This window comes from Megalops cyprinoides, chromosome 7 (genome assembly GCF_013368585.1).
Source record: "Megalops cyprinoides isolate fMegCyp1 chromosome 7, fMegCyp1.pri, whole genome shotgun sequence".
Taxonomy (NCBI): Eukaryota; Metazoa; Chordata; class Actinopteri; order Elopiformes; family Megalopidae; genus Megalops; species Megalops cyprinoides.
Window position 1 is genome coordinate 14,841,633 of NC_050589.1, and position 26,629 is coordinate 14,868,261.

Sequence of the window (26,629 nt, forward strand, 5' to 3'; positions counted from 1 at the left end):
CCGTACTGACCTCTAGTGGACAGTACGATGTTTGCGTCACTCTCACACCTGTGGAAATTAAATTCCACATGAAAACAACATTTATGAATGTGACATCAACCTTTTTCCTCCAACACTTTACAGATTATGTAAACTGTGTTTATATGTCTTACTGCATCATGTTAGTAAAGAAACAGAAAATGTCTTGTGAAATGATGAGAAAAACATAAATTACAATGATTTTTGGAAACAGACTGTATTGATAAGACAAAACAACATCTGCTTGTGTTTGTAAACTTTTACATAAAGTTGGAATGATGAGTAATGTTTAGTTCTGCTCACTCAATAAGATGCACTGAACAGAGGTTAGCGATTACAGGACTTTTTCCCAATGTCTTCATTAACTTTTAACCACAACATATTTATATATTATATTTTTGAATTATTTCCCAAAATGACTGGAAAATGGAAAAAAGAGTGAATAGTATGATCAGAAAGCAATAAGCACTGAGTCACTTAATACTCTGAAGCCTGTCGTCAGCATGAAAATTAAATTCATTTTCAGTCCGTCACACTTTAAATAATAACCTACTGGTGATTGTGTGTGTGTGTGTGTGTGTGTGTGTGTGTGTGTGTGTGTGTGTGTGTGTGTGTGTGTGAGTGAGTGATTTCCATGGGTGCTCAAAAGGACATAGGGACATGCAGTTTTCAGATGTGCTGAGAAAAAAATTCAGAAAAGATCCCATTCTGTCACAAACCCTGACAAGTCAGTCTTCACACAGATTTATGAGATGGTCTTCAAGCCTATGCATGTTTTGCCAGAGAGGGCTAGACATTAGAAAACAACTAACCTGTAGAAGACTTGTTTAGTCAACTCAACATCAACTCTTTCACAGTGGGTGGAAGAAGTTAGCCAGGCCCTGCCTGCTGTCATAATCTCACACTGCTGCCCCTCCCAGGGAAAGAAACTCTACTGAGAGAAAGGATAAACAGTAAGCTAGCTTATCTCCCTTGATTCAAGGCTGTGCATGAGTGCATGCTTGCAAATCTATACATGTCGGTGCGTACACACATGTGTATGTGCCTTTTTTGCACGTAGCCAGACAGATTGGTCACGTAAAAGAAAAGATTTCTGCAGGCATTATCTGATTGGAGAATAGCCACCTGATAATGGCTTCAGTTTGCTGTTTGAGATTTGACTATTTACTGTGCAAAGTCTCCAGTAAGGAGTCACACACGGCTCTCTTTGTCACACAAGGGTGAGGGAAATCTGTCTGCTGTAACCACACCCTGAGAAACACAGCGCTACTTCCTATTAGCATATGCTCAACAAGTTAATCAAGTAACAGCAGAGCATTATTGCCCCTATAACCTGAGAATAAGAAGCCTTTGAGAGTAATGGAGAGAAAATGAATATGGAATGCAAAATGTATGCACTTTATGCACTATACAAAAGTCCACCTCATTTGTGTTTTCTAGTACTTACAGTGTATTTATTCAGACATATCTCTGGACCAGAATCGAGTGCTTAGAATCAGTAGGGGCAATTATAAAATTAGCAATCAATTTTGAAATACAAAAACATATTCTTATAACAAAATTCCTGAGCCAAATATACTGTACATCCACACTTCAAGTCTTCAGTCTTAGCTTTAGCCTAGCGTAGCTTTTCTCCTGCTATGCTGCTTGCACTTGAGGAGGACAAGAGAGGTTTCAAACAGCCCCCTCTGTTCCTGTGAAAAAAAAACTAAATAACATCCCTTTAAGACACACATTGCAGCAAATAAGACACAAAGTGCAGCAAACAATGTAAACGCATTACAGAATTAAACACAGATTGAGAGGTGTCAACCATCCCTTTCAAGGCAGTCTTGAGGTGACCGCTCTCTTGAAATGAGTTTATGGCCATTCCACTGAGTGTCACTTGATGCCATGTCACGTAGCACAAGTTCATGAGGGGACGGCTCCTCTTTCCATTGACCAGTGGAGTATCATGGCATGGGGGGGTGGCACATGGCCCGTGCCACGATACATGTTTTGGCTGTTCTGAGCGCTGGTGGCCCCATGTCCATGCACTTTTGTAAGTCGCTTTGGGTAAAAGTGTCTGCTAAATAAATAAATGTAAATGTAAATGTCCATCGCTGGGCCCCTCAGGCAGAGGTGGAGCCTGGGCTAGCTGCACTGTCAGACCCGCCCTCATCGGCAGACTCCGGTGGGGCGGGATAAGGGCGGGGCTGGTCCAGATTGACGTATGTGACCTTGAGGTTGATGTAGTGGTCCCCCTCCATGCCAGACAGGATCTTCGTCACCTCTGACACAAGGGTGGCAAAGGTAGGCCTCATCTCTGGCTCAGGGTTCCAGCACTGGAGCATGATGGCGTACCTGAATGGGCAGGAAAAACTGGTTATCTTATGAAATTGCCAGTGGCCATATGTGCCAGGGGGTCGGGCCTGGGGGAGGAAGGAGGCTGCCCTTACCTTGACCTTACCTTCTAGGTCAGCCTTTCTAAGTTATGACCTTTTTAATATTGAGCCCCTGGCCTCCAGAAAGTCTGTGCACAGCCCTGATTATCACACGGTATAGAACAAGCTAAACAACCAACACTAACATTCCCACATGGATTAATGTTACTGCCAGTCCAGGTGCAAGCCCTACAAGCACCAAAGTAGCCCCTCTCCAAACTAAACCAACGTAAAGTGCAACCTATATGTTTAAAGCTACAGCCATTCAATGTTTAAGTAATATTTAACCACTACATTCATTTTCCTTGAAGTAAAATACAGTATAGTAAACACAAGCATACACTTATCTCTTCTTGTTGGGAAAGCAGGTTATCAGCGAGTTTATACATTATTCAGCTTCACTTTCTGATTTGTCTCTGAATTCTGAGACTGTAATGTTCCCCAGTATCAGGGAACTACTGAGTGAATGCAAGCAATGCCACAAGGAAACCATATGGCTTTTCAGTCATTCATTAAGTGCAGCCTTCTGCACAGTGGTTAGAGCACTGGACTTTGGACTTGCAGGTCATCAGTGTCTAGTTCAAGTAAGACAGAGCTGTTGTTCCTCTGAGCAAAGTCCTTTACCTTAATTGCTTCCAGTGAAATCCTACCAGATAGACACAGTACAAACAGTGTGAAATGTAAAACTCTAAGCTAATACATTATAATTCACAACAGGTTGAAAGCATGGAGTACTCTGCAATTTGCTGAGACTGTAAGCAGCAACATTTGAATATCTTTGATGTCTGCAAACCATTTTCATAACTTGTAACAGTAGGAGTGCTCCTCAAGTCGAACTCAGTTTCTGCAGTGACGGCTGACTCCAGCAAAGTGAAAACCGGGATGCAGCTGGATATGCAGAGTGGGTTGACCTCTGCTTAAACTCTGAATTCAAAGATGCAATGCTAAAACTTTTTAAAAAGCACATCAAAGAAGTCACTCACAGAGAGTCATGGCAGAACTGTGGCTGAGGAAGCCTGCGCCCCTTCAGCAGGTAGTGTGTGATGTCATAGGGGTCCACCTCAGGATAGGGGCTTGCTCCCCTGGTCAGCATCTCCCACATCAAGACTCCAAAGGACCACTGTGGGGAGGGGGAGGGAAAAATGGTGTCAGGTTGCATATAACCCCAACTCAGAGTGATTACACTGCCAGTCATACACTGGCACAAATCTGCACCACAGGGTCATAGCATTAGTTCATTTTTGCATCAGGCTTTTAGGTTTTTACAGCACAGCTATGCTGGACTTGGATTAATGGATTCAGCAGACTGAAACAGACAGTAATGACACTGCCCTAATTGGTCCAAGAGGAAATGAGCTACACTAATTGGGACGGAAGTACAATATTACATTGACTCATACAGGGCTTATGTTTTAACAAGGGTCTCAGAACACTCTAAAAAAAGGGGAAACTGATTTCATCCACCACCACTGTGTCGTATAGTGCCCACCTGGGTGATGCAAGCCAACCAAGTTGCAGCAGCCAACCACGCATCCATTATTATAGTTCTGCACTATCATATCATAGTGATGCATCATCCATGCTGAAGAGAAATTGTTTGTGCTATGTTATTGGCTACAATGCATGCAACTGTTAATTTTATGGGTAACTTTAACCAAATGACTAGCAGAGTAACTAAAAGCTTCATCATCCCTCTAATAATCTTGTTTGCTGACAACCTAACTGTAATGAAACCTGTAGCAATATACATGAGGAAAATATTATGAGCTATCTTGCTATTAGTGATGGAAAATTCAGGGTTCAATTTTCAAAGCAAACAGTGAACTGTGCAGCAAAACTAAACATTTCATAATTTAAATCTGGGGTGGTAAAGGCCAGTGATGTGACATCACTTATAGAACTGTGATATATGTAATACGAACTCCTTCAGCTGGGTCTGGGGCATACAGGCAGAGCTAACAGGAAATAAGATACTGTAATAAGCACACATCTTATTGGGCCTGAGGCACACACAGACTGAGCTGATAGCAGATGAGGTACTGTAGCAAGACTTATTTGATTGTCCAGGAGCACAACTGACAGGAACAGATGTGCAAGTAATAGGCACGTATCTGACCGGAGAAACAAAGCCAGCCAGACATTCCCATGAGGTTTAGACTCACCACGTCTGACTTGGTTGTGAACTTCTGTGTCTGTAGGCTCTCAATGGCCATCCACTTGATTGGAAGCTTAGCCTTTCTTTGGTCTTGAACGCTGTAATACTCCTTGTCCAAAACGTCACGTGCCATGCCAAAGTCAGCCACCTTCACAGTATATGACTCATCCAGCCTGCCAAGGGAACCACGCAGTTAGCACCTGCAGTGTTAGGCTTCCTTGGAATGTGCTTACTTATTTCCCAATGAATACTTATGCAATGGGTTCATTTATAAATCAAATGCTCAAAAATATTAACAACAACAATAATAATAATAATAATAATAATAATAATAATTATTATTATATGCATTAATACAATATAGTTTTTATTATTACATATTATTATATTATATATTATTATATATTTTTTATGACATGATAAACATTTCAAAGATTTTACCGATTTCATTTTTGTTTAAAGAATTTGTTTATAAGCACAACTACAGCTTTTTATAAAGCTTAATTTTTCAAGATACTATGGAACAGTAGGTACATGAGAGCCCCCTGATGGTGATTTGATCTAAAGCTGCAGTGGTTGTAGGAGTGGAACATGGATTGTTCACATGGGCGCTGGCCTGGTAGGAATCTCCAGGTAGTTACTTCCCTACTGGAGTGCGTGTCAGGGCCAAGACTCACATGCAGTTACGTGCTGCAAGGTCTCTATGCACAAACTTTTTCTGGGCCAGGTATTCCATCCCCTTGGCAACCTGAAGCCCAAAGCCAATCAGGTCTTTCACAGTGGGATTCTGGGAAAAGATAGAGAGGAGTCTATTCAGTATATGAAAAATAAATAAATAAATAGATAAATAAAGACCCCCCCCCCTCTCCAGCTGATAGAGCACAAAGAGTGCTCTATCAGCTGAGTGTGTTATTTTAAAAACAGGTTCAACAGTTTTGGGCTACTAATAATGACAGATTAAAACCAAAAATCCCTGTCAGGCAGAGGATTAACTTATTTTCATGATTACTTAAGAAAATAAGTAAGAAGTGAGGGGTAACATAAGCAGCAAACCGGTTTGCACAACAGTAGGGTCAGCCCAACCCAATGAGCTCTGTCAGGACTTGTTTGTCAGTTTTGAGCTTAAATCTGGAAGAATGTAGCTGTTTTCTTAAACATGGCCATGGGGGGAAAAGCCACCTGTCATATTTAACAATTGATTTATTCCCATGCCCACATATTCTCTATTTATTCCCAAAAAACGCTTTAGATACGAAACTTCAGTTATCTATTGTGAAGTATTCAAACTGATCTTGTGGGATATCTCTGAGACCAAATGTTTTGTGCAACGATCAAAACCACAGTCTAAAATGTTGTTTCTTTCTGTACCATGACCCATGTGAGAGTTCCGCCCCCTAGTCGACAGGCTCACCCTCTTTTCGGAGCGGATGAAGTGGCGAAGGTCGCCGTGCTTCATGTAGGGCAGCACCACCAGGGGGAGCCCTTCCTGAGGTAGCAGGATGCCCAGCAGGGAGAGCACATTAGGGTGGTGGAAGCCCTTCATCAGGATGCCCTCTCGCAGAAACTGCTCCACCTCCTCCACATCTGTGATCCCTGCAATGACACCATTGAGCTTGTGACGATCTCTTTGGACACACCGTAAGATTTAATTCTACACTAGACTCCCATGAGCCACAAATTACAGACCTCTAGTCAATATCAGTGTTTTCATTTGCTTGAGTGCTGTCTACACTGAATATGTGTTTTGATTCAGACTCATCTCTAATCATGATGTTGAATTATTTATGTCAGATTTCTTTGTAATTAGTTCCTACAACAGCAGTGAGAGAATACTTAAGTGTGTAGACATGGTATCAAGCGATGCGACTGTGTAAATAAATGAGAAGTCTAAGGTTTAGTTGACAGCGGGTGTAAAGTAACCCTGGAATTTACATAGCTTCCTGATAAGATTGTTTCTCATCTTCCTGCATTGGTCTTTGTTGTGTCACTCATATCAAAATGGTTCACTCCCAGATTAAGAAAAGAATTAACTCACTATTCAAGGACTTCACTGCACAGTGGATTTCTTGGTTGTTCTGGTCTGTGAGATAGCCATGGTACACTGTCCCAAAGTGACCTGTAGAGAGGAAATATCTCATTGATACAATATCATCACAATTTACAATAAACAGAATAAATAATTTATCTAAATCTACATTAGCTAGTAGGATTTAAGATTCCAGGTAATTCTTAACACATTAGTAGAAATGGGAGACATGAGGGCTTTTCAAAGTGGCAAGCCAGTGTCAGAGAGAGCACAAAGGAGTTATTCAGAACCACATTCACTTAATGAGTGAAAAGCTGTCTTTCTGCCAGCAGCCCCACCCTTCCCGATGATCCTCTGGTGCTGCACGTTTAGCGTCTCGGCCGGGATCAGCACATCCTTCACTTCCTCCAGGAGCTCCGGCCGTAGGCTGGTGATGGAAATTTTGTCCTGGTGCATGAGGGGGACCAGCACAGTGTCGAAGCTGCTGGCATAGGCCAGTCCGGCGAAGGCCATCGCTCCTGACCCAGATGTCCTGTTGGAGGACAGCTCTGTGGGCAGGGAGGTAACACACAGACACGGTTAGTCTGCAATGCTCTGTCCTCTGTCTTCCTCTGTATTGTCTCTGCCCACTAGGATGTGAAAATACACAAAACATTCCATGACTCCACAGTTTCAGACTTGGAGCTACCAGGACTCTGATTCTGCTGGAGCTTCTTCACATTCTGATCTACATCATGGTCACTCATTGTTTCACAAGCCATTTCTAAGCATTTTAAACTACACACCCAAATCTTCCATGTTATGTGAAAATATATGAAGATATAAAAATATTAAATGGTATTACCTGATTATGTGAAAACATAATCAAGTTCAGACCTATTTCCAGATTTCAGGAGCCTATTTCTTTTCCTAATATCAGACCTATTTTTAAAAATACATATATTATGGTTCTCAAGGCAAGCCATTGAGACAGATGAATATGTGGACCTTCAAGTATGGATAGACTTATTGATTCATGGATCACTGGGTCTCACCTCGTCTGTAGTCACCAGCGGGAGATGGGTCTGAATTACTGCTGTTCCTGGTCCGGTTGGAGAAATAAGACAGACGGTTCTCCGCCAGGGCAGCTGAAAGTTCCACAAGTGTGTTACTTTAACTCACAAGACTTATTTTTAAGATGTTTGCTTTAAGAAGTGACTGGCTTGCTTAATATTGGGTGGCATCCTGGGTGCTTACACTAGGGAAGTGTGCAGTAGGAGATGCTAAGCATTTACAGATCTGCAATATAAAGACCATTGACTTCCTTTGCACTTGTTATGTCCAACTGAACACTTTCACAGAGGTTTGTTATTGTATACTTATTAAATTAAAAAGAAGAATCAAGACCAACTTAATAACCAATGCTTGCACAATGCTTGTTCTTCTTTAGATGGCTGGATACCAGTAAACATTTATTACCAGTAATATCTCCACCACGTTTGCCAAAGAAAATGTGCATCAAAGTCTAACTGCAGCATAGACAGCAACAGCTCTCACCTTTCTTCTTCTTCCTCATGTGATTCATGATGAAAAAGGCCATCACAGCTCCCGTCACCAGTGCGAAAAAAACGCCCAGAACCATGCCTACCACAACATTGTTACTGACGATGACAACCCTGCCCACGTAATGCTCCTGCCCGTTGACATAGACCTGCCACACAGGATACCATCATTCAAACACAGGGAGTCAGACGTTATCCACAAGGACTGCAGCGTCCCTGTTCATTTGTCTCAGTCTCTTTAATAATGGTTGAAATACTGGCAACTCACCAATATTGCAGACTTCCAGTAAATTGTATTAATAATGTATTCATCTTCCAAGTATGCAGCACTCATTGGAGTTCCAGAAACATCTACACATTTTAGCTAAAGGAAATAAATAAACAGCTTTTCTACCCCACAAGCTTCAAAAGCACAGCCCAAAGCTCACCATCACAGGCAGACCTTTGCCGGGGATGGTCAGGTTTTTGGGAATCCTGCAGGTGATTTCATTTTCCAGGACTTCAGCCTTACAGTCCACTCCCCCCACTGTCATGGTGATATTCATGCAGGAAGTAACAAGATTCAATTTCTTGTGCTGCAAAACAATGCAAAAACTACATTGGTTCTTGAAAAACGGGCTCAAAATCTGAACATCAACTCATGTTTAAAAAAATTTTAACAAGGCTTGATTCAGTCTTTGGTCATTGATCTCACCAACTTGGTATCTGTGTATTTTTTCCTCTAAAAGTGCAGAAAGAGAGATTTGAACCTACATGTAGGGACACCTCATTTTGCCCATGATACAGCTGCAACGTGTTGCCCTCAAATTCGAAGGGGATGGGTGCAGCGTAAGGGTGATATGTGAAGTCCTGGGTCCAAAGTCCAACAGCTCCATCCATGTCGAAAGAGAGCTGTCCCTTTTCTGTCTCCTCCTTAGGAAATCGTGGGGTCACACACTCCATCCGCGTAGGACTCACCGTACCGTTACAATACTAGCACACAAGAGGAACACAAAGATGTTGTCATACGGAAGCACAGGCTTCTGGGAGTTGAAGTCCAATGATGTATTATCCACACTAACTGAACCGAGTAAGCCACAGAAATTCAGATGCAAATTTATATCAGGAGCGAAGAGGGATACGGAAAAGTTCTGTAAATAACTACCACAATATTTGTTGAAACATCAGGAGATGCCTAGCTAGAGCCTTAGTCAAAATATGTTTACCATAACATTCCTCCCCCTGGACACACAAGTGCTGCATCTCTATCACTTTAACACACTGCCATTTGTATGTAGAACAGCATCTTCTCAAACAGACCTGAGCATACGAATTACTTTAGGCTGCAAAGAGATGACTGATTTTAAGTATTGTAGCATAAGAAAATGCATCTTAAGTGATGCTTACTGTGTACACAGTCTTCCGCTGGCCACTGGGTGTAAAGCGAATGACAGGCCTGTAGACAGAATCCAGATGCCTCCCTGTGATGGTGATCTTGGAACCTCTTCATAGTTTAAGAGAAGAAATAAACAAAGCATTATAAACAATGTGGCATCCCAGCAAAATAAAACATTCCTAGGCATTGATCCCTGGGCATTGATGAATTCATGCTCCAGCAGTTAACTTTCATCCAAAAGGGGATTAACTGTGTGTATGACGTACTGCGTGTGACAGTAACTCCACTGGGAAATTTGTGCAACTATCACATGCTGCCGTTAAAACATTGCATTCAACTGAGAATGTGACACAATACTGTCTTAACATGTTGCTTTCCATTTTTCATGTGGGTGCACCACTGTAATTTGAGCACCCTTTTCCAACCATCCAAAGCAGTAAGGCATCTGGCAGCATCGTCACCTGCTGCCTGAATGACTCATTCTTAGACAAGCCCAGAGAACCCCTCCCATTTCCTGTGCTGTAAGCTGGGGCCTCACAGCTTCCAGGTCAGTAAATGAGGTAAATTCATGTCACACACTAGAGAATACATTCATATTCTAACATCTTGGCAATATGAAAAGACTAATACAACAACTCTCTGTTTAACAACTCATGAGCTGAAGAGTCACAAGGGGGCCTAGGTAATGACTGCAACAATATCACATTTTAAATATTCATGAGGTGACTAGACAGCAAATCAAGTGGAGCGCAAGACATCAGGTACTACTGTCAACCAATCAAATTGATCTCACCCTTCCTTTTTCTTGGGGAGAAACATCATAAAGCATTGCTCGACCATCACCAAGGCGAGGTACTGATATTTTTGCCCATGATGGTTATAGGGGCTCTTAAAGCCAGGTCTAGAAGCCCTGCTGGTACAGAAGTTGTCCCTGTAGGTCATCAGTTGCAAAATTTAAATTATCAGGCCTGTTGTCTGCCACTGTTCTGCCCCCACAACACATGCTAATGCACCATCAGCAGTGAGAACGGCCCACAACCTGCTAATCATTGCTATCTCATCAAAAGTGTGAAACTTGTACTTTCCTCCAGGGAAGTGTGTTGCAATGTATTAACGCTAGCCTTAGAAGATGTAGCTCCTCCTTAGAAGATGTAGCTCCCTAGATGCCCCTTCCCCTTTGGTGACCCCTTCCTACCTGTTGAAGCTGCAAGATGGGAGCACCTGGGTGATTACAGGGTTTTCCCTGTAGTGGAACACTGTGGTGGTGGGCAGCCTGGATTTGTCAACATACACCTTCAGGGTGGCATCTCTCACTCCCCCCACACCCTTTGAGAGGCAGACGATAGAGGACACATTTCCGCTGATTGTTGAGACACTGAGAATAGACAGAAAAGGACAGGCTATCAACACCACATTTCTAAGATATTTTTCATGCTCTACAGTACTTCTGTGCATTGCTGAACACATTTCACCAAAATAGAAAAGGAAGTATATGATTAAAATAGGCCAGTGATTAAAATACGGGCCCAGGGAGAACTCTTCCCATTCATACAAGCTTATGTTTTAATCCTGACTTTCCCCTGGTTATATGATTATGTGATGGTGTTGAACAACTACATTGACAGATAAGCTTCCCAACACTTTTCATTTTAACAATCCAAGTACATACAGGTTTTTCTGTTTCAATGAGACTCTCTCTCACTCTGCCTAAGTTAGACAGGACACCTCCAAAATGAAGGTGTAGTGGGAAAACAGTCTTGGTTTGGCTAGAATGATGATTACTACTACAACAGTTTGCCCAGTATGTGGGTGGAACCGTGTTTTCAGTTCTGTCAGACCACCTTCTGATTGTTCTCTTTTCAGGGTGGTTGTAGAATTGTTCAAACTGAAACCATGGGGTTCAGTTATATTGTGCAGATATGCGGCACATGTGGTTGGTGTAGTGTGGAGGTCAGACCCTTGTGGTGCTTGGTCCCCTTCAGGCTGCTTTTTTCCTGTTCTTTTTTTTTCCTTTAGCATTTTTATCTTGTCATCGGGCAACTGAGTATGCAAGCCTAAACATGCAATATTTAAATAATTATTGTAATCATAATGTGTACTGATAAAGTTGTATGTGTACTGATTAATCTGTCCAGTGCCAGCCAGAGGTAGACAGGTTCCCCCTTTGAGCCAGGTGCAATTTTCTTTTCACTGTTGCTCTATGCTTGTTCTTGAGGGTTCAGGACTGGGATCTCTATAAAATTGCTTTGTGACAAAATCCCTTTGTAAAAACCGCTATATACATAAAATTGAACTGAAATTGTAATGCTTTGTATTAATTTAAAACAATTAAGCTGTGCTTAATGAGGGCAATGCTCTTTTTCAAACTATTTACTGTGACATGTTACATAAACCATTGCTATAGCTGTCAAAGCAAATAAACAGAATAAGGCAGAGGGCAGTGCTTTGACAGAATTTCTTCAGAGGTTAAATACTTGACATCTACATGATGTTCACATAAACATTGGATGAGCATAAATGTTAAATGAGTATTTGTTCGCAAACCTAACCAAAAGGCTCAACCGGCAGACATTCCATTTGTTAGGCAAGAAGTTCAAAACTCTTCATTAAAATTTCAGAAGGTATCATTACCATATCTTTACACAATGACAAGATGCACAGGTCTCCCACAGGTAAACACACTGCCACCCTACACTAGTGACTCCATGTCAGGTCTTTGCCTAAATGTTAGTGAATGATAATAATAATAATTCAAGCACTAAGAACAGTGCAGGCTGACCGAGGGAGCATTTATGAAGCAAATTCTTATTCAAGGTGTGGGGTGAACAGAAAGCAAGTGACCAGACTAATGGACTGATGTGTGAACAATGCAACGGCTGCTGGCCTTCACCTTTCAAACTGACAGGGCACCTCATCCAGAGTGACACTCCTGCTGCTTCCAGCACCCAGGTGGTGCCCCTTCACCGTGATCATGGTGCCTCCGACTAGTGGCCCATAGTCGGGGGTGATCTCTGTGACGTCAGGCACCTGGAAGAGGGAGGGGTGAGGTAAAAGGTGGGGAGGGGGAAGACAGAAGGGGCCAGTCAAAAGGTGCACCATCGATACAGGAGTCTCAAACTCCACGCTCAAAATGCAGTGGTTGGCTGGATGGTTTAGGTACCACTCTGGCATGGACTTGTAGGGAAGCTTTCCCTTAATTGGGACCCACTTAACAGTTTCACAAACACAAAATCCATGTCACAATGCTGCACTAACTTTGTTCTTAGTATTTAGTGAAGTGCAGTATTGTCATTATATAAAACATCTCTTTCACTTATACCTTTTGTATCTCAACATAATTTTTTGACAAGATCATAGTGTGGACTTCTCTTGATTTTTCCTTTTTTGAACCTGTACTGAAGTAGTGTATTACCACAAAGGTGAATCCTTGTATTTGGGTTCTCCCATCGATGGAGTAGTGTCCCTCCACCTTCCCTTCGTGCACCTCCACAGTGATGAGGACGGGCATGTCCTCCTTCATGACCGTAGGCTGAATCCTGCACACCAGCCTGGGGGTGAATGATCAGGGTTAGTCAGATCCCTTCAGCTTAAACACCCATCCCCATTCCTGTACTGTACATACTAGTACATCACAACAAGCCTATGCACCATGACCATTTACAGCATGTCCACATGTTCTGGCCACAACATTGTGAAAAAGTGTTACTGTGAGTATTGGACTAGTCCACAGAAGGGGTTCAAATCAAAACCCATTTAAACTACCAGTGCACGGAGTCTGTGGGGTATAGAAGGCACTTCTATCTTCATGTTACTCACTGTGTGCTGTTACTCTTCCCCAGTACTTCACAGGGAGTCTGTCCCACCTTCACCAGGTAAGCATTGGGTGTGATGGCAGGTCGAAGAGGGTACTCCCAACCGCATAATGTAAGCTCCGTTTCACCATCAGGGGGTGCCATCTTTGGGAAGAACTGCGCATCACACAGCAGATGTTAAACGAGCAGCGTAAAAACATCACGTGTGAGCCTGGGCCTTACGGCAGTCAAATTCAGAACAATGCAACAATGCGACAAAATTCTGAACTGTAGTGTGAGGAGGTCCTAACTCTCTGAGGTCAATATAATCCTAAAGAACTTATTGCGAAAGACAAGGAGTGCCTACCCCTGCCTCATAGCTAGACGCAGTTTCACGCAACTCGCAATTTTGGCACTTAATCATCCCTGCTGCTAATTATGCGAGCTGCTGCACCTCAGTCCTCCTTTGTCTCCCCTGGTCATCAACGCAAATGAGATGAAAAGACCTACCTCCCTGACGACAGGTGGGCAGGTCTCATTATTCCACTTGCTGCTGCACTCTTTCTGCCAGGAGCAAAATTCCGAGCACCAGCCGCAGCCCATGAATGCAGGCGCGGTGAGGCACGCGCTGCAAGTGAGGAAGTGTCTACAGCCCGGGCCCCTAGGCGGCACGCTGAACATCTGTCAGAGAGAGAAGAGGGGTCACTCGCGTTGTCTCTGAGCCGAATGGCACAATGGGAAATAAGCACAAGAGATCAGCAAATGTAGTTCTGGGCCTCACATTTTACCTTCAACACACTTAAACTATTCATTAATAACCTAAAAATGTGAGAGAAAAATACAATCCACAACCCATGTCACACAGATTTTCTTATAACAAGAAAAATGCTCAAAATATAATGAAAATAATGTCACAATATGTTGTAATAATCCCAATTTCAGATCAAATTACATTGCATCCTTTGTTGCATCTTTCTCTCTCTACTGTGCACACATTTCTGTAGGAAATCACAGTACCTTGTTTCCCACCACAAACAGCAAGGAGTCTTCTGACTGCACAGAGGCGATTGGGGACACTTTCTGGTTCTCTGCCAGGGAGTAATTGGCAAAGATGACTGGGTTGGATCTTCTTAGGACAACCTGAGGAGCAATAGGACGGGAAAATGATGGAACACAATCGTCATAGTGCTTACAGACAACTAGTTAGTGAACAAATAATTTTGTAATGACACTACAACAGCATTTTAGAAATCTGTAAATGTTACAGCAAAACTGTAAGCATGTTATGTGGTCACTGTGTGCCCATGTATCTGTACTGGGCATTGCTTTTTTTCAAATCTCAACTGGCTGCTGAGGACAGCCAGCCGCTGAATACCATGACAAAGAGGAAACAAAACTAAAAGAGTCAACTTAAATTAAACATTCACATATTGATCCATCCCCTACGAACTAGTTCAGTTTGATAAGGAAGCAACAGTCTCAGGATTACTAAGAAGGCATTGTTAGCTGGTTCCAGGCAGTTTGCTGGCATAAAGGTAAAATTCATATCTAATCACAGCCACTCAAGCAGCAGCTAAGAGTTGTTATTTGTTATGTGTGTGGTTGTGTTCTAGGGTGTGTTGAGCCTCATACGGACTGTCACTCAGAGGTGACAAACTCCTTGTGCCATACCTGCAGAAGCCGTCCATCTTTGGTCCCCATATGTGCCACAGTCTTGTCCCCAATTGTGGTGACCAGCACAGAGGTCAGCAGGACACCTTTCATCTGCCTGTTGAAGAGGTCCACCTTGTAGTAGGGCTGTGATACCATGGTGGGCTTCTCAGCGCAGGTAGCATTGTTTTCCATGCTCTGTTTTCAAGGAAATGATGCGAGTAACATGATTAGCTGTTATCAGCGAGGATTACCACTGAGATTCACAGAGCGACATCTCATTTGGTTAAAACAGGAAAACCGTCTATGGGGCTGCATTTTCCCCAGAGAAATAACCTGCCCATGTCTCCACACTACAGATAGATAGTGTTTGTTTTCTATATGTGTAGACGTGTTTTCAAATAAGTTACATGTTCCCACTCACTTTTGACCAATGTATAGGAGTTAGGAAATCTGTTAATTATTCTTTGTATGTACAATAAACACTTACAATGGATTGAAATGGAGTAGAAATAATACTCAACACACTATATGTACAGCTAAAAAGTATACCAATATCCTATTAATAATTTTCAAACTATTTAACGCATTTCAACATTTCAATCCCAGGAATGTGCACCTTTGTCTTGCTTGTCAACAATTTGTGGGAAATGCCCTAGAAAACAGCTCACAATGTATGTTATTGTGAGCTGTTCAGTGATCTCCCTGTGGAAACCCAGTCATTATGTGGCCACGCCTAGTTGTTAAACAGAGATGTAAATCACCTGGTTCATGAACAGTGTGCAATAAGCCACTGTGAGAATCTGACAGCTTTGCAATCGCAGACATTTCTAACATGTACGCTTCCTGAAGGAGCATGTTTCTCAACAGCATGGAGGAAGCAGCCCTATAAATGTCTGTGCCCCCACAGACTGACCTGTGTCTCACAGATTGGTCCGGTAGCAATAACATTTAACAACTAGATTTAACAGCCAGTGAGCAGTGCCTGGTCTCTTTAAATCTAGTCTTGTGCATAGGTAGGTCTGACATTGTTTGAAAAACATTCCCTGGAAATTCGAACAAACCCCTGTTATTAATCTCCTTGAAATTAACCCAACACTTCCATCTTGATTTCTCACAACCTCTGTTTGGACATGACTAAAAAGAGACAGGCATGTGTCCTAAGGCTTACCAAAACAACGTAAGGCAGCTTGCTGATTTTTTAGATATCTTAACTGCATGTCAAATACCTCATGTTCATAAATGAGGGAAACCATAAAACCATAAGGCTGGCCAACATCCAAAGGCAAAGAACTTCCTGCTTCAAGAGGCAACTGTCTGCAGGACTGATTTATCTGCCTGAAGATATTACACTAAAAATGACTTTTACAAAACCAACAAATGTTCTTCCTCTAGCAAAATAAATTTAAAGAGAGCTAACTGATCTGAGAATGAATAATCAATTTACTATTAAACTGAGGCAACACTGTTCTAAACCGGAAACCAGATCTATGTAGACAATGGAGTACACATACGTCTGCCATCGACACCAATGTAACAATAATTTAGATGACTCACAGTGGTATGATGAACAATGGTATCAACGTTACTCTGATTCTAGAACATGTTGTCTGGGGCATATTTACAAAGGGTGCATTAATTCACTATTGCATAACTGAGCAGAGCAGCATACCAAATAGAATGCTGCAGAGCAGTGTACCAAAAAGAATGTTGCAACCAGTCTTGAATTTCAATATCAATGGCATAACCAACCTAAAAGCCATGTCGTGACTACATCAAACTGAGCAATGTTGCTTAGCAACTAATGTCCTACCCTACAAGAGCATGCAGCTACAGGCATATTTGTGGTAAAGTGTGCATACACTGATGAACAGTCCTACATGAACTGAACTGAACACTCTGAACACTGAACAGTCTGAACACTCAGTACGATAGAGCTTCAATGACCTTCAGTCCTGTCCATGAACATGTCAACTCCAGGGAAACACTTGCAATAATTTCCTCGAAGGAGTGGCAAGAGCAAAGGGCAACAAAATGCTGAAGATAAAAATCCTAATTCCAAAACACTCTGCAAGTTAAACACACAGATGTCTTGATGCGTGTGTTTTTTCCCTTTTTGTGTACTCAAATAGAATGGGAGAGAGAGAGTCAGAGAGAATGAAAAATGTTCAGACAAAAAGGGGATGGAAGATTGGCACAGGTGAGTGTGTTTCCGTGGTTTCTCCTCATCTGGGTGCACTGCAAAGCCAACAGAGGAAGGAAAGGCATGCTAGCATTAAAAGTGTCTCCTCTGAGACACGATACAGGACATGTGCCCGGGCCACAGAGCAGGCTGGGGCGAGCTCCAGCAGGCCTAACCATCGTAATCGCTCAGCATGAGCCACAGGCTGCACTGATCCCCACAGGAAGTGGAGGTGTGAGGTACACAGGAAGCAGGAAGCAATCTGCTCCAGCTGCAAGTGCTCTAGGGGGTGGATGTGACGGACAACCGCAGTCCCGGAATGTTCTCTGGTCCAGATTGGAGGACACTAAGGAACAGGGCAAAGTAGAACACAATGGGGGTGAGGGTGGGAAGGGGTGTGAGTCTTCAGGACCATAATGTCCCACAGATGTTTTCTGTTATTTTTCAATAAGCAGACACCGAGGTAAATACAAAACAGATGTTAAGTGGCTTCTGCTTCCAACCAAAATACTCAGGGAACACTGTTGAGTCTACGGCACAGCACCTCGTTTCTGTCAAGAGGAATGATCTTCGACAGCCGTCCAACACAGCACTCTTGGCAACCTAAACTGAATGCTCCCTGTTCTCCTCACTCAAACACAAGTGTTCTTATACCACCATCATCTGACCGATAAAACGGTCATCTGTGTACAGTTCAAACATTTTTAATATAGTCTGCTGTACATCGGCAGTATCAGACGATTGACTACTGAATAACTATGCCTGTGGCAGTGAGGTATGGTCTTAAATGCTGCAAAACGGCAGCTTACTAAATATTAAATGCGAACAGAAACTCCAGATGGTGGACTCCTCTTCTCATACGTGTGGTGCCACTTGAGGTTAAAATCCTTTCAAAGCACTATCCGCTCCCTGTAGAGTTTACAGTTAATGGAGGGAGCAGAGAAAACCCAGGCCATTCAGTTTTTAGCAAAATGTTATGCCAAAAATTAGTTTAGTCCTCCGGTTTTCAGCAGACAGCGTTTACGTATCCTTCTACTAAGGTAAAGCAGCAATGTTCAGCACAGACTCAAACACACAACCCTAACGTCCGGAACGCACCGCTCTTACCACTGCACTTCCTGCGTTTTTAACGTCAGATTACAAAGAAGAGGAACAGACGCTATCTGAACATCTCGGAGGACTGGAAAAATCGCTTGACTGATAAGAGCAGAACGCATAACAGAGTCGACCAGCTTTCACCTCCTTGCAAAAGGCCCCAAACATGCTGCTTCCTTTTTTTAGCTCTGTCATCACTGTTAAACAGATACTAACTGAGCACTTAAGTCCTTTTTCCGTTGTGTGTCAGAGAGAGCATCAGACCAATCCAACAGCTGCCTTTAAAAATCACGAACTGGAACTCAGTTGCTCTGTTTTGAACGCTGAAAGAAGGTTAATGCCAGCATAACGAATGGATTTCTTTAATTAGCTACCATAAGAACTGCAAGAGCCTTGAAACTCTACACGTGTGCAAATGTCAACATTAGACTGTTAGCATATTAGCATGACAGGTCTGACACATACATGAAAGATGCTCATCGTACAGACCAGTAATTCAACAGTGTTTCACAGTAACTGATCATGATACTGAGTGACGATCCAGCAAACACATAAACAGGACAAAATTCCATCCACCCCGAATTTCGGTTGATGACATCTGAACTTATTCATGCATGTCATGTTTTTTTACCTCTTCCTGATGCACTGTCCATAAGTTTGGTTTATTTGTATCTTGCTTATATATTTTAAGGTATTGCACGGCATCACATTTTGTGTATGTTTCTACATACAGTACAAGAATCCCAGTAATATTGAGGGATTAGGGGCAAGTAAAAGGGATATAGCTGTTTCCATTTTTCAGTATTTTACCTTTAATCCAATCAGCCATCTTAAATGCATGCCCATAATCTGCTAAAATGGCCACTCACGCAGAGGGTTACAATTGCAAAAGATCTCCATGTATTGCCACCGCTGTCTGCGTATAAATGGTCTCCATTTACCTCGAAGGGCCTTTCTGATTTTTCCGTGGGAAAGCCCACTGGAATACACTCACACCACAGTAATGCAGTGATACCTAAGGAGGAAAGAATCTGATGAACCACCAAGACTGCACTCCACGTCCACAGCTAGCTTTACCACCCTGTAGCTCACTGCTGCTGCTTTAGAAGAATGAGGAAAGGAATAAAAGTGATGTCACATCAAATGAGACTTATACAATCCCTTTACTACAGTGAAGACATGCTCTCCTGTAACTCATAACTGTACGGAACGCAGGTCGCAAATGGGTGGGGTTGGGCGGTGAGGAGTAGGGGTGTGGACAAATCACATGCACCTGGTTACCTTTGAACGTTCACTGCGATCCCTCCCACAGCAGTAAATCAGACAGACTGAGACAGACAAGCGAGAAACTGCACATGCTCCTTGGTGAAGGCCCCTCACGAGACCTCTCCCACATGTTTGGTCTATGCCAGACGTGTGCCTAGTAACTCATAAAAAGCAAACTGACAGAAAAGCCACTCCCTCTACATTCCAGAGATATGCACTTTATCTGCCCTGAAGTCAGTGGGTGGGTTTCAACAGCTAACATTGCACCTTGCTGCTTTCTTATTGCTGGATGGTACCATAGATACAGGCATAAACATTGTGTCTGCTTATGTAAAGGGTTTTGAAATTCTAAATTAATGGGCACTGCGTTACAGAATGCAATGAATTTAAGCAGCATTAAATAACCATTCAGCTAATGGGGTGAACTTGTGAGAATAAAGAGGCATCTCTTTCAACACATATCACTGACCGCACTAAAGCTCCATTAGTCACCTACTCTCGCAAAGCATCTGGAAAGCTCACTTGTGGAGAACAGTCTTCTAAAGACCATCTGTGGAAGTGTCCAGAGTGGATTACCAATGTATGTCCACAGATGCACCATCTTGGGAAAACATTTTCCTCTTAGCAGCTCATTAAAGCATGTCTAACTTGTGTACAAACTTCACCATTAACGGAAACAGCATTACATTTTGTCCCTCTGTTGCACTGAATGTTGGCAATACACACTGCAGCATTTTGGCCATGCTGTTACTTCCAAAAACATTGTTTCAGCAATGGCTTTTATAAGAGGAACTTACAACAAATCCAGTTTCCAGTATACCCTACATTTAAGTTAAGTGACAGTTGTGTACAAGGCACAGTGAGGAGGAGGAACAGTGGGCTTCCTCTGCTAACTGAAAAATATTTGAAAAGACTTGATACAACAGGATTAACACTTAATGAATAATTAAGACCACAACTTGTGTGGCACAGTGGTATGGAGGAGGGCTCATAACGAAAGGTCGCTGGCTCAGTTCTCCACTGGGGCACTGCTGTCATGCCTTTGGGCAAGGTGCAATTGCCTCAGTAAATCTACAGCTGTATAAATAAATAAGACCGGATGTTGGTCTGTGTTTGTGTGACTTCTACTTTCAATGATTTTAATATATGCACTTGGAACTCGGACAGTAGCTGTAGCAGTAGCTTTAGGATTTCAAATTTAACTTGCTCGTAAGTTGCGTATCTACAGTTATTCACTTGGCATTCACACATCTGGAACTCCCATGTGCCGTATGCTTTGGTTATAATAAATGTATAATTTTCTTAAGTGTGCTTCTTTTGAAATTAAACCAATTGGACCATAACATTAAGCACTCTACAAAAAAGAGTGCAAAAGTTTAACTTTAGCTTTAGTGAAAAACACTTCTGGCCCTGCTGGCTACTGGACAAGGAGTCTCCACAATCCACCCCTTCGGGTGCGAAAACTGGTTGAGACTCGTCCAAGCTTCCATCTAAGCATTGCCAGCACACGTCGGAATCCCTCCCTCTATTAAAACCTGACCTCTGCCTGACTTGCTTTTTCATGAGTCAATCCCATGGCAATGTATATTTCCTAATCAGACCTTTGTCAGGATGGCTGCATTTCACCATATACTCTTACATCTACTGTATGTGGTCATATTGATAGACTTTTTTCATGGTGCTCTTCTAAGCAACAACTGTGTCTCTACCAGGGGTGGAGCCTGTGAATGTTTATGTGTTTTCATCTTATACCACCAGCTGATTATTCTTGTGAGGCTGGCTGCTGCCTGTGATCGGGCAGCTTCCACAGGGCCTGCTACAGGCTCACCTCGTGTGGGCAGCTCTCGCAGGCCTGGAAGTGGCAGAGGCCGCGGGAAAGCTGCTCAGGGCTGGAGTGGCAGCAGGCCTCCACGCCGGCATCAATGGCCCTGTTCACATGGTCCATGGGGAAGGCACACAGGGCCGAGTCTTCAGTGGGCTCCCCTGTGTCGCTGGTCACGGCAAACACCCCATAGAGGATGTCGTCTGTCTCCTCCACGCCTAGCTCGTCTGCGAGTTCCTTTCCAGCATTGCCGAAGTGCGCTGCCTGGAGCCCATTGTAGATCACATCATGGTAGCTCGCGCTCCTCCTCCTCCGCTTGGGTTCGAAGCGGCACTCCAGGACCACCTCCCTGTACCTCCACATCTCCCAGTCCCGGCTCGGCAGCCGACCCAGCCTGGTCTGAAACCGCGAGGACCCCACCTCCGGATTCTCCCGCTGCACGGACAGGAAGTACACAAACTCATCCGTGGAGAAGCTGTACACATAGTCGATGCGATAGGACCCGCGCAGACCTGGCAGCACGGTGAGGCCGTGCACGTCCGTGTCGAAGCCATCCTCAGTTGCCAGAGGCCGTCGCACCGATATGGACTTCCTGCCATAGCTCTTGGTCACACGCTCATCCACTGTGGCCGCCACAAAGAAAAAGGCAGTCTGCCCCTCCACAACAATGCTGACCTTGGTGCCAAGAGGACTGGCCAAGCAGTCTGGGCAATGATCCGGGGAGTTAGACTCCTTTTTAAACAGACATTTTGAAGAGGAGGGCCGTCTACCATCTATTTCAAGCTCGTGGAAATAACAAACCCCATGCTGAGAGCTCCCACAGGTGTACAAATAAGGAAGATAGGGCTGCGGGTCCAACAGCAAGACTTCATTGTCTGTGTCCTCTAAATGTTTGGGATCCATTTCAATGTCACACAAGCTACAGATTTCACACTCAGGGCTGCCCACGGGTCCTGTGCGCAGGTCCCAGATCTTCACCAGGCTGGAGTTCACAGCCTCAATAACATTCCGAGAGGCCACGTAGACCTCATTAGACTGTGAATTAACCAAAATGTTTTGTATGGAGCCTGCTGCCTGGAAGTATGACACATTGTAGGTGACAGAGAAATTCACAGCTCTGCGAGGTGCCATAGGACAGATACCAAGGGCCGTGGCCAGGAGAGTTTGTACGCAGATCCATGACACCAGCAGCCTGGCCTTAGGAACCATCTCCACACTGAGCAAAGGGAGCCGATCAGACACGGGCAACATCCATTACCTACAGGCAGACTGACAAACGAGGCTCCTCCTCCACATCATCCTGAGGACAGGCAGAGGTCTGTATGGAAAGAAAAAGATGGGACATAAACCAACACAAAGTTCACAATGTTTCTTGCATAACATTAGGGGTGCACAGTTCCAGTTTAATAGGGCTCAAATATTTGAGGTTTTTCACTAAAGTAAATAAAACATTTAGTGGTCAGATATGAACGAACTTCAGATTTACTGGGTTCAGTAATCAGTGATCATAACGATTTTCATTTAGTCAATGCTTAACCCATAAACAAAGACGGTTCACGCTCTCACCCATACAGGGAATGTATCCCCATAAACAACAAATTACACATAATCCATGACAAAACTATTCTGCATTGAGCTGTGAAAGAAAATGTGATCCTTATATTAAGTCCACGAGGGAGTGTGGGAATTTTTGTATTATGCCAGAATAAATTGTTTGAGTAAGGTCACTCACTGGTCAAGAATTCATGACCAGGGCAAACTTGTGGAAACAGAGAAGTAAATCAGCTGTCAAAATTAGAAAAAGGAGAGCACAAATGTTCCAACACGCACTTAGAAATATGGCAGATGAAACAAACAGTGCTCAGTAATCCTGCTGGAGCAAAAAATTACAGTACATGGTATATCTCAGACCTCTGTCAACAATGAAGGCAAACCCAAAGATTGCTGTAAATGAAAATACTATAATCATCCAAGTGTTTGTTTACACCTAGAATAAGCTTCTACTAAAAGTGCATGTCTTGAGCTGCCAGTGTTGTTAAGCAGTGTAAGTTAAAAATGTACAAAAGAACAATGTTTCTGAAGAGTTTACTGGAAAGTCTTTCATCAGGTTTTCCATCTGTCCTGGTTTCCCCTTGACCGTGACAAGCATTGTGCATGTTCAATTTCCATAGAGATGGCAATAAAGACAAATATTTATGAGCTACTTCAATCATCATCTCACTGGCCTCCTCAGTTTTTCTAAAGCTCACAATGACCATGAAATAACATTGAGGATTTATCTGTAAATATTAAACTAATCCCAGAAACACGCACTCAGTGTGCCCCGTATGGATGTTAGTCAATGCAACAGAGCTGATCAGTCCCTCAGACAGCATTCTTCTCAAAGTTTCTAAAAGAATACAGACTATAGGTCAACAATAACTAACTTTCCATGCTCTAATATTAACATTTGTGGTAATAACTATGGTATTCTTTGGTGTTTCCAAGTGTTTATTTAAACAACAAAATGGTTCAACTGAGGACAAAATCCGAGACAATATTTCCATGGAAGAAACAAAACATTCGCAGGATCAGTTTTATTTGAATTAAGTAAGGTAAACACACTGTCAAAAATATCATGTCCTTTAAATATAACATAAAAAACAACCCAGTTGGTTTATGAGGCTACATACTACATACTTACACATATTACTATATTTTGCAATGACTCTTTATCTTGCCGTTTCCTTCTAGTGACATGTAGCAGGCATTTCCATTGTAAATGGTATATGAAAACTGGTGCAATTGTTGTAGAACCATTAATTAACCAAATGAAAATGTGAAGCCTCTCTCCACTCTGCATTCTGGTTACAATCCAACATGCTTTTCACAACTATCACATCACTTAAATGCTTACTGTAACACACTGCCAATATACTCCCCTGAGAGCAACCCCTCATATAAGAATGCTGTTGAGTCTTATCAAGAGTGGATCTTCGAAAGTCACAAATCCAAAATCAATAATTCATACATACTCGGGTTATGAAACATATTGCAAGTCATTTCTCCACAAGGAATCCACCAGGTTCAAAGACTAATCCCAACAGAAGAATACAGAAGTGAGTACACATGCTCATACAAATAACAATGACAACTCCTCAGAAACTTAATCCTAGTTAAAAACTTCTAGGGCACTGAGTCAAAACATAATTCGAGATATTGTCAGTTAAGTAATGGCAAAGCTCATTTCAGAACAAAAAGGCCATTGGATAAAAACAAAAGTTATCTGGCACTAAAAGTACTAAAATAATCACTATTGTTGTTTGTTAATGTGTGATCAGTCTGTTCTCATAGATATTTTATTCCAGTCCAAGGAACCCAAACCTGCAGACAAGAGATGTTGCACATGCTCTCAGACTTCATGCTCAATGTGAAACGGTTATTTTCCTTGGAGACCCTGTGTCTGTCTCAAAGCTGGCAAGTCGCATCGTCACTAAGACGTGACTTTCGGCTGGCGAATCTATGATGAGTAGGTGAGTAACTGAGTCCTTTCTCACACCCACCTTCTTATTTGTTTGGGCATGGCTGCGTCACAGATCTATCACAGCTACAGGGAAGTGTTCTACCAGGAGTACTCCAGCTAAAACCAGACCGAGCTGAAACATTTGAAAGCATATCCATGTACATCCATCAAAATGGTCACACCCTTGCATGAGAATTAGTAAGTAAAGTGAAAATAGGTTTGCACATACGTTCAACAGAACTGCAGTCTATTTTTGGATTTTGTCCCAGAACCTTGGACATAAAAATCCTACCAGTGGTAGATGCCAGAATGCTATATCTTTTCATAGCACAAACGGATGTACCATTGATTAATCTGTACCCCTTCTCAGCGACGTCCTCACACTCTTGTTTCTCATAGCTTTTAACAAACTCCAACTTCTTCTCCTTGCCAGAGTTAAATAATTTGTTTGACCTTTCCATTATAATTAATTTCTAGATCCGTTTTACAACTAGACAATGGAAGTGGCAGAGAAACCCCCTCTCCCAAGTTACCAAAGCCTAAATTACTAAACTGTGAACGGTGAGGCAGGCATGAAAAAGAATTAAGTGGTCAGGACTGTCAGAAGACATAATATAAAAGTTACTGCGACAAGGCCTCTTCAAGACACACAAATGACCTCACTGAAAATGTATTTTACAACGAATCGAAACGAACAATCTGTATAAGTCCATAGTTTTTTAAAAACAGAGTATTACTTCAAATGGCATTCTGTTAATAACGTACATGCAACTATACAGAATAAGTAACAGTGACAATTCCAGATACTGAGTCGTCATTTACAGGATGTTAATTTTCATCTGCGACAGAGAAATGACAAAATAAATAATTTACTTATTCGTATAGACTACATCCATGACCACCTTTCCTTTCATGAACTTTTTGAGTACGTACCTTATCGAAACACTTTTTAAGAAGTCCCTCTGGCTCATTCGCAGTTTCACAGCATATTAAAATTCCCACGTAGACTTCACCAGGAAAATACTCCAATACGTTGCTGATCTCGTACTTTTTATATGCCGAGTTTCTATTTTTGTTTTTTAAAGGCTTGTTGCAATTGCTGCTTTTGTAACATGAATTTTTAATTCCAAAAACTGTCCCGTAACCGGCAGTCCTCTTCAGAGCAAGGTTTGTCTATGAACGCACTTCAACACTCAGGGTCCTCCTACGCCCCTTCCTTAAAGAGGAAGGTACTTCGTCGTACATGATTGCGCAATTTGGTCTTTCAATTTATAGCTCACATTTGCCTCTGAATGTTGAAAAGCCTACTTTCGAAACTACAATGAGAAGACGTCAAGCAATCCAAATGGCCAAAATCACTGCAACATTAAAGAATATACCCACAGTCCATGATTTTGTCTGCAACAACAATTACTACAAAAATCTGCTAGTATATTTGAAAACGTCATTCCATAGAGTAAAGGTTCAAACGTAGTTCAATTAGCGAATGATTTACACGAAATGCACATAATACAGTAAATAATCATATGAAAAAATAATATGAATTAGGTGATCAATCTGTCTTTAGACTACTAGAGAACAAGGTTTGCACCTAATCATCCACCATAAATTACTTATCAGAATGTAACCTAATTTGGAATACCATGTTTAACTTTTCAAATCACACCTGTTTGTACCGCAAAATTGTTTAGAGCAGTTTAGCTTAGAGGCAGTTGGAATGAACGATGTGACTCAAATGGTTGGCTACACAGTCTAATAACCTCATTACCAAAATCATTCTTAT

General features: G+C 42.4%; 1 protein-coding gene across 3 annotated transcripts; it reads right to left on the reverse strand.

Annotated features, from left to right (window-relative positions):
• Window positions 1-518: 518 nt before the first annotated feature.
• On the reverse strand, window positions 519-26,024 carry LOC118781039 (macrophage-stimulating protein receptor-like). Of its 3 annotated transcripts, none has more exons than XM_036533881.1 (21): window positions 25,780-26,024; window positions 21,351-22,662; window positions 15,001-15,177; window positions 14,347-14,469; window positions 13,840-14,010; window positions 13,355-13,506; window positions 12,951-13,086; window positions 12,429-12,565; window positions 10,734-10,913; window positions 9,550-9,646; window positions 8,917-9,135; window positions 8,592-8,738; window positions 8,159-8,312; window positions 7,657-7,749; window positions 6,961-7,170; window positions 6,632-6,712; window positions 6,008-6,189; window positions 5,274-5,383; window positions 4,604-4,769; window positions 3,425-3,561; window positions 519-2,361 (listed from the first exon to the last, which is right to left on the reverse strand). In XM_036533881.1, exons 2-21 carry the CDS (start codon window positions 22,593-22,595, stop codon window positions 2,130-2,132), a joined length of 4,149 nt encoding a protein of 1,382 aa, XP_036389774.1. In that variant the 5' UTR covers window positions 22,596-22,662; window positions 25,780-26,024; the 3' UTR covers window positions 519-2,129. The 3 variants fall into 3 exon arrangements, with proteins under 3 accessions (XP_036389774.1, XP_036389775.1, XP_036389776.1); XM_036533882.1 differs by lacking the exon at window positions 25,780-26,024 and adding an exon at window positions 24,887-24,919; XM_036533883.1 differs by lacking the exon at window positions 519-2,361 and having other exon boundaries at window positions 3,421-3,561.
• Between the last annotated feature and the right edge of the window lie 605 nt (window positions 26,025-26,629).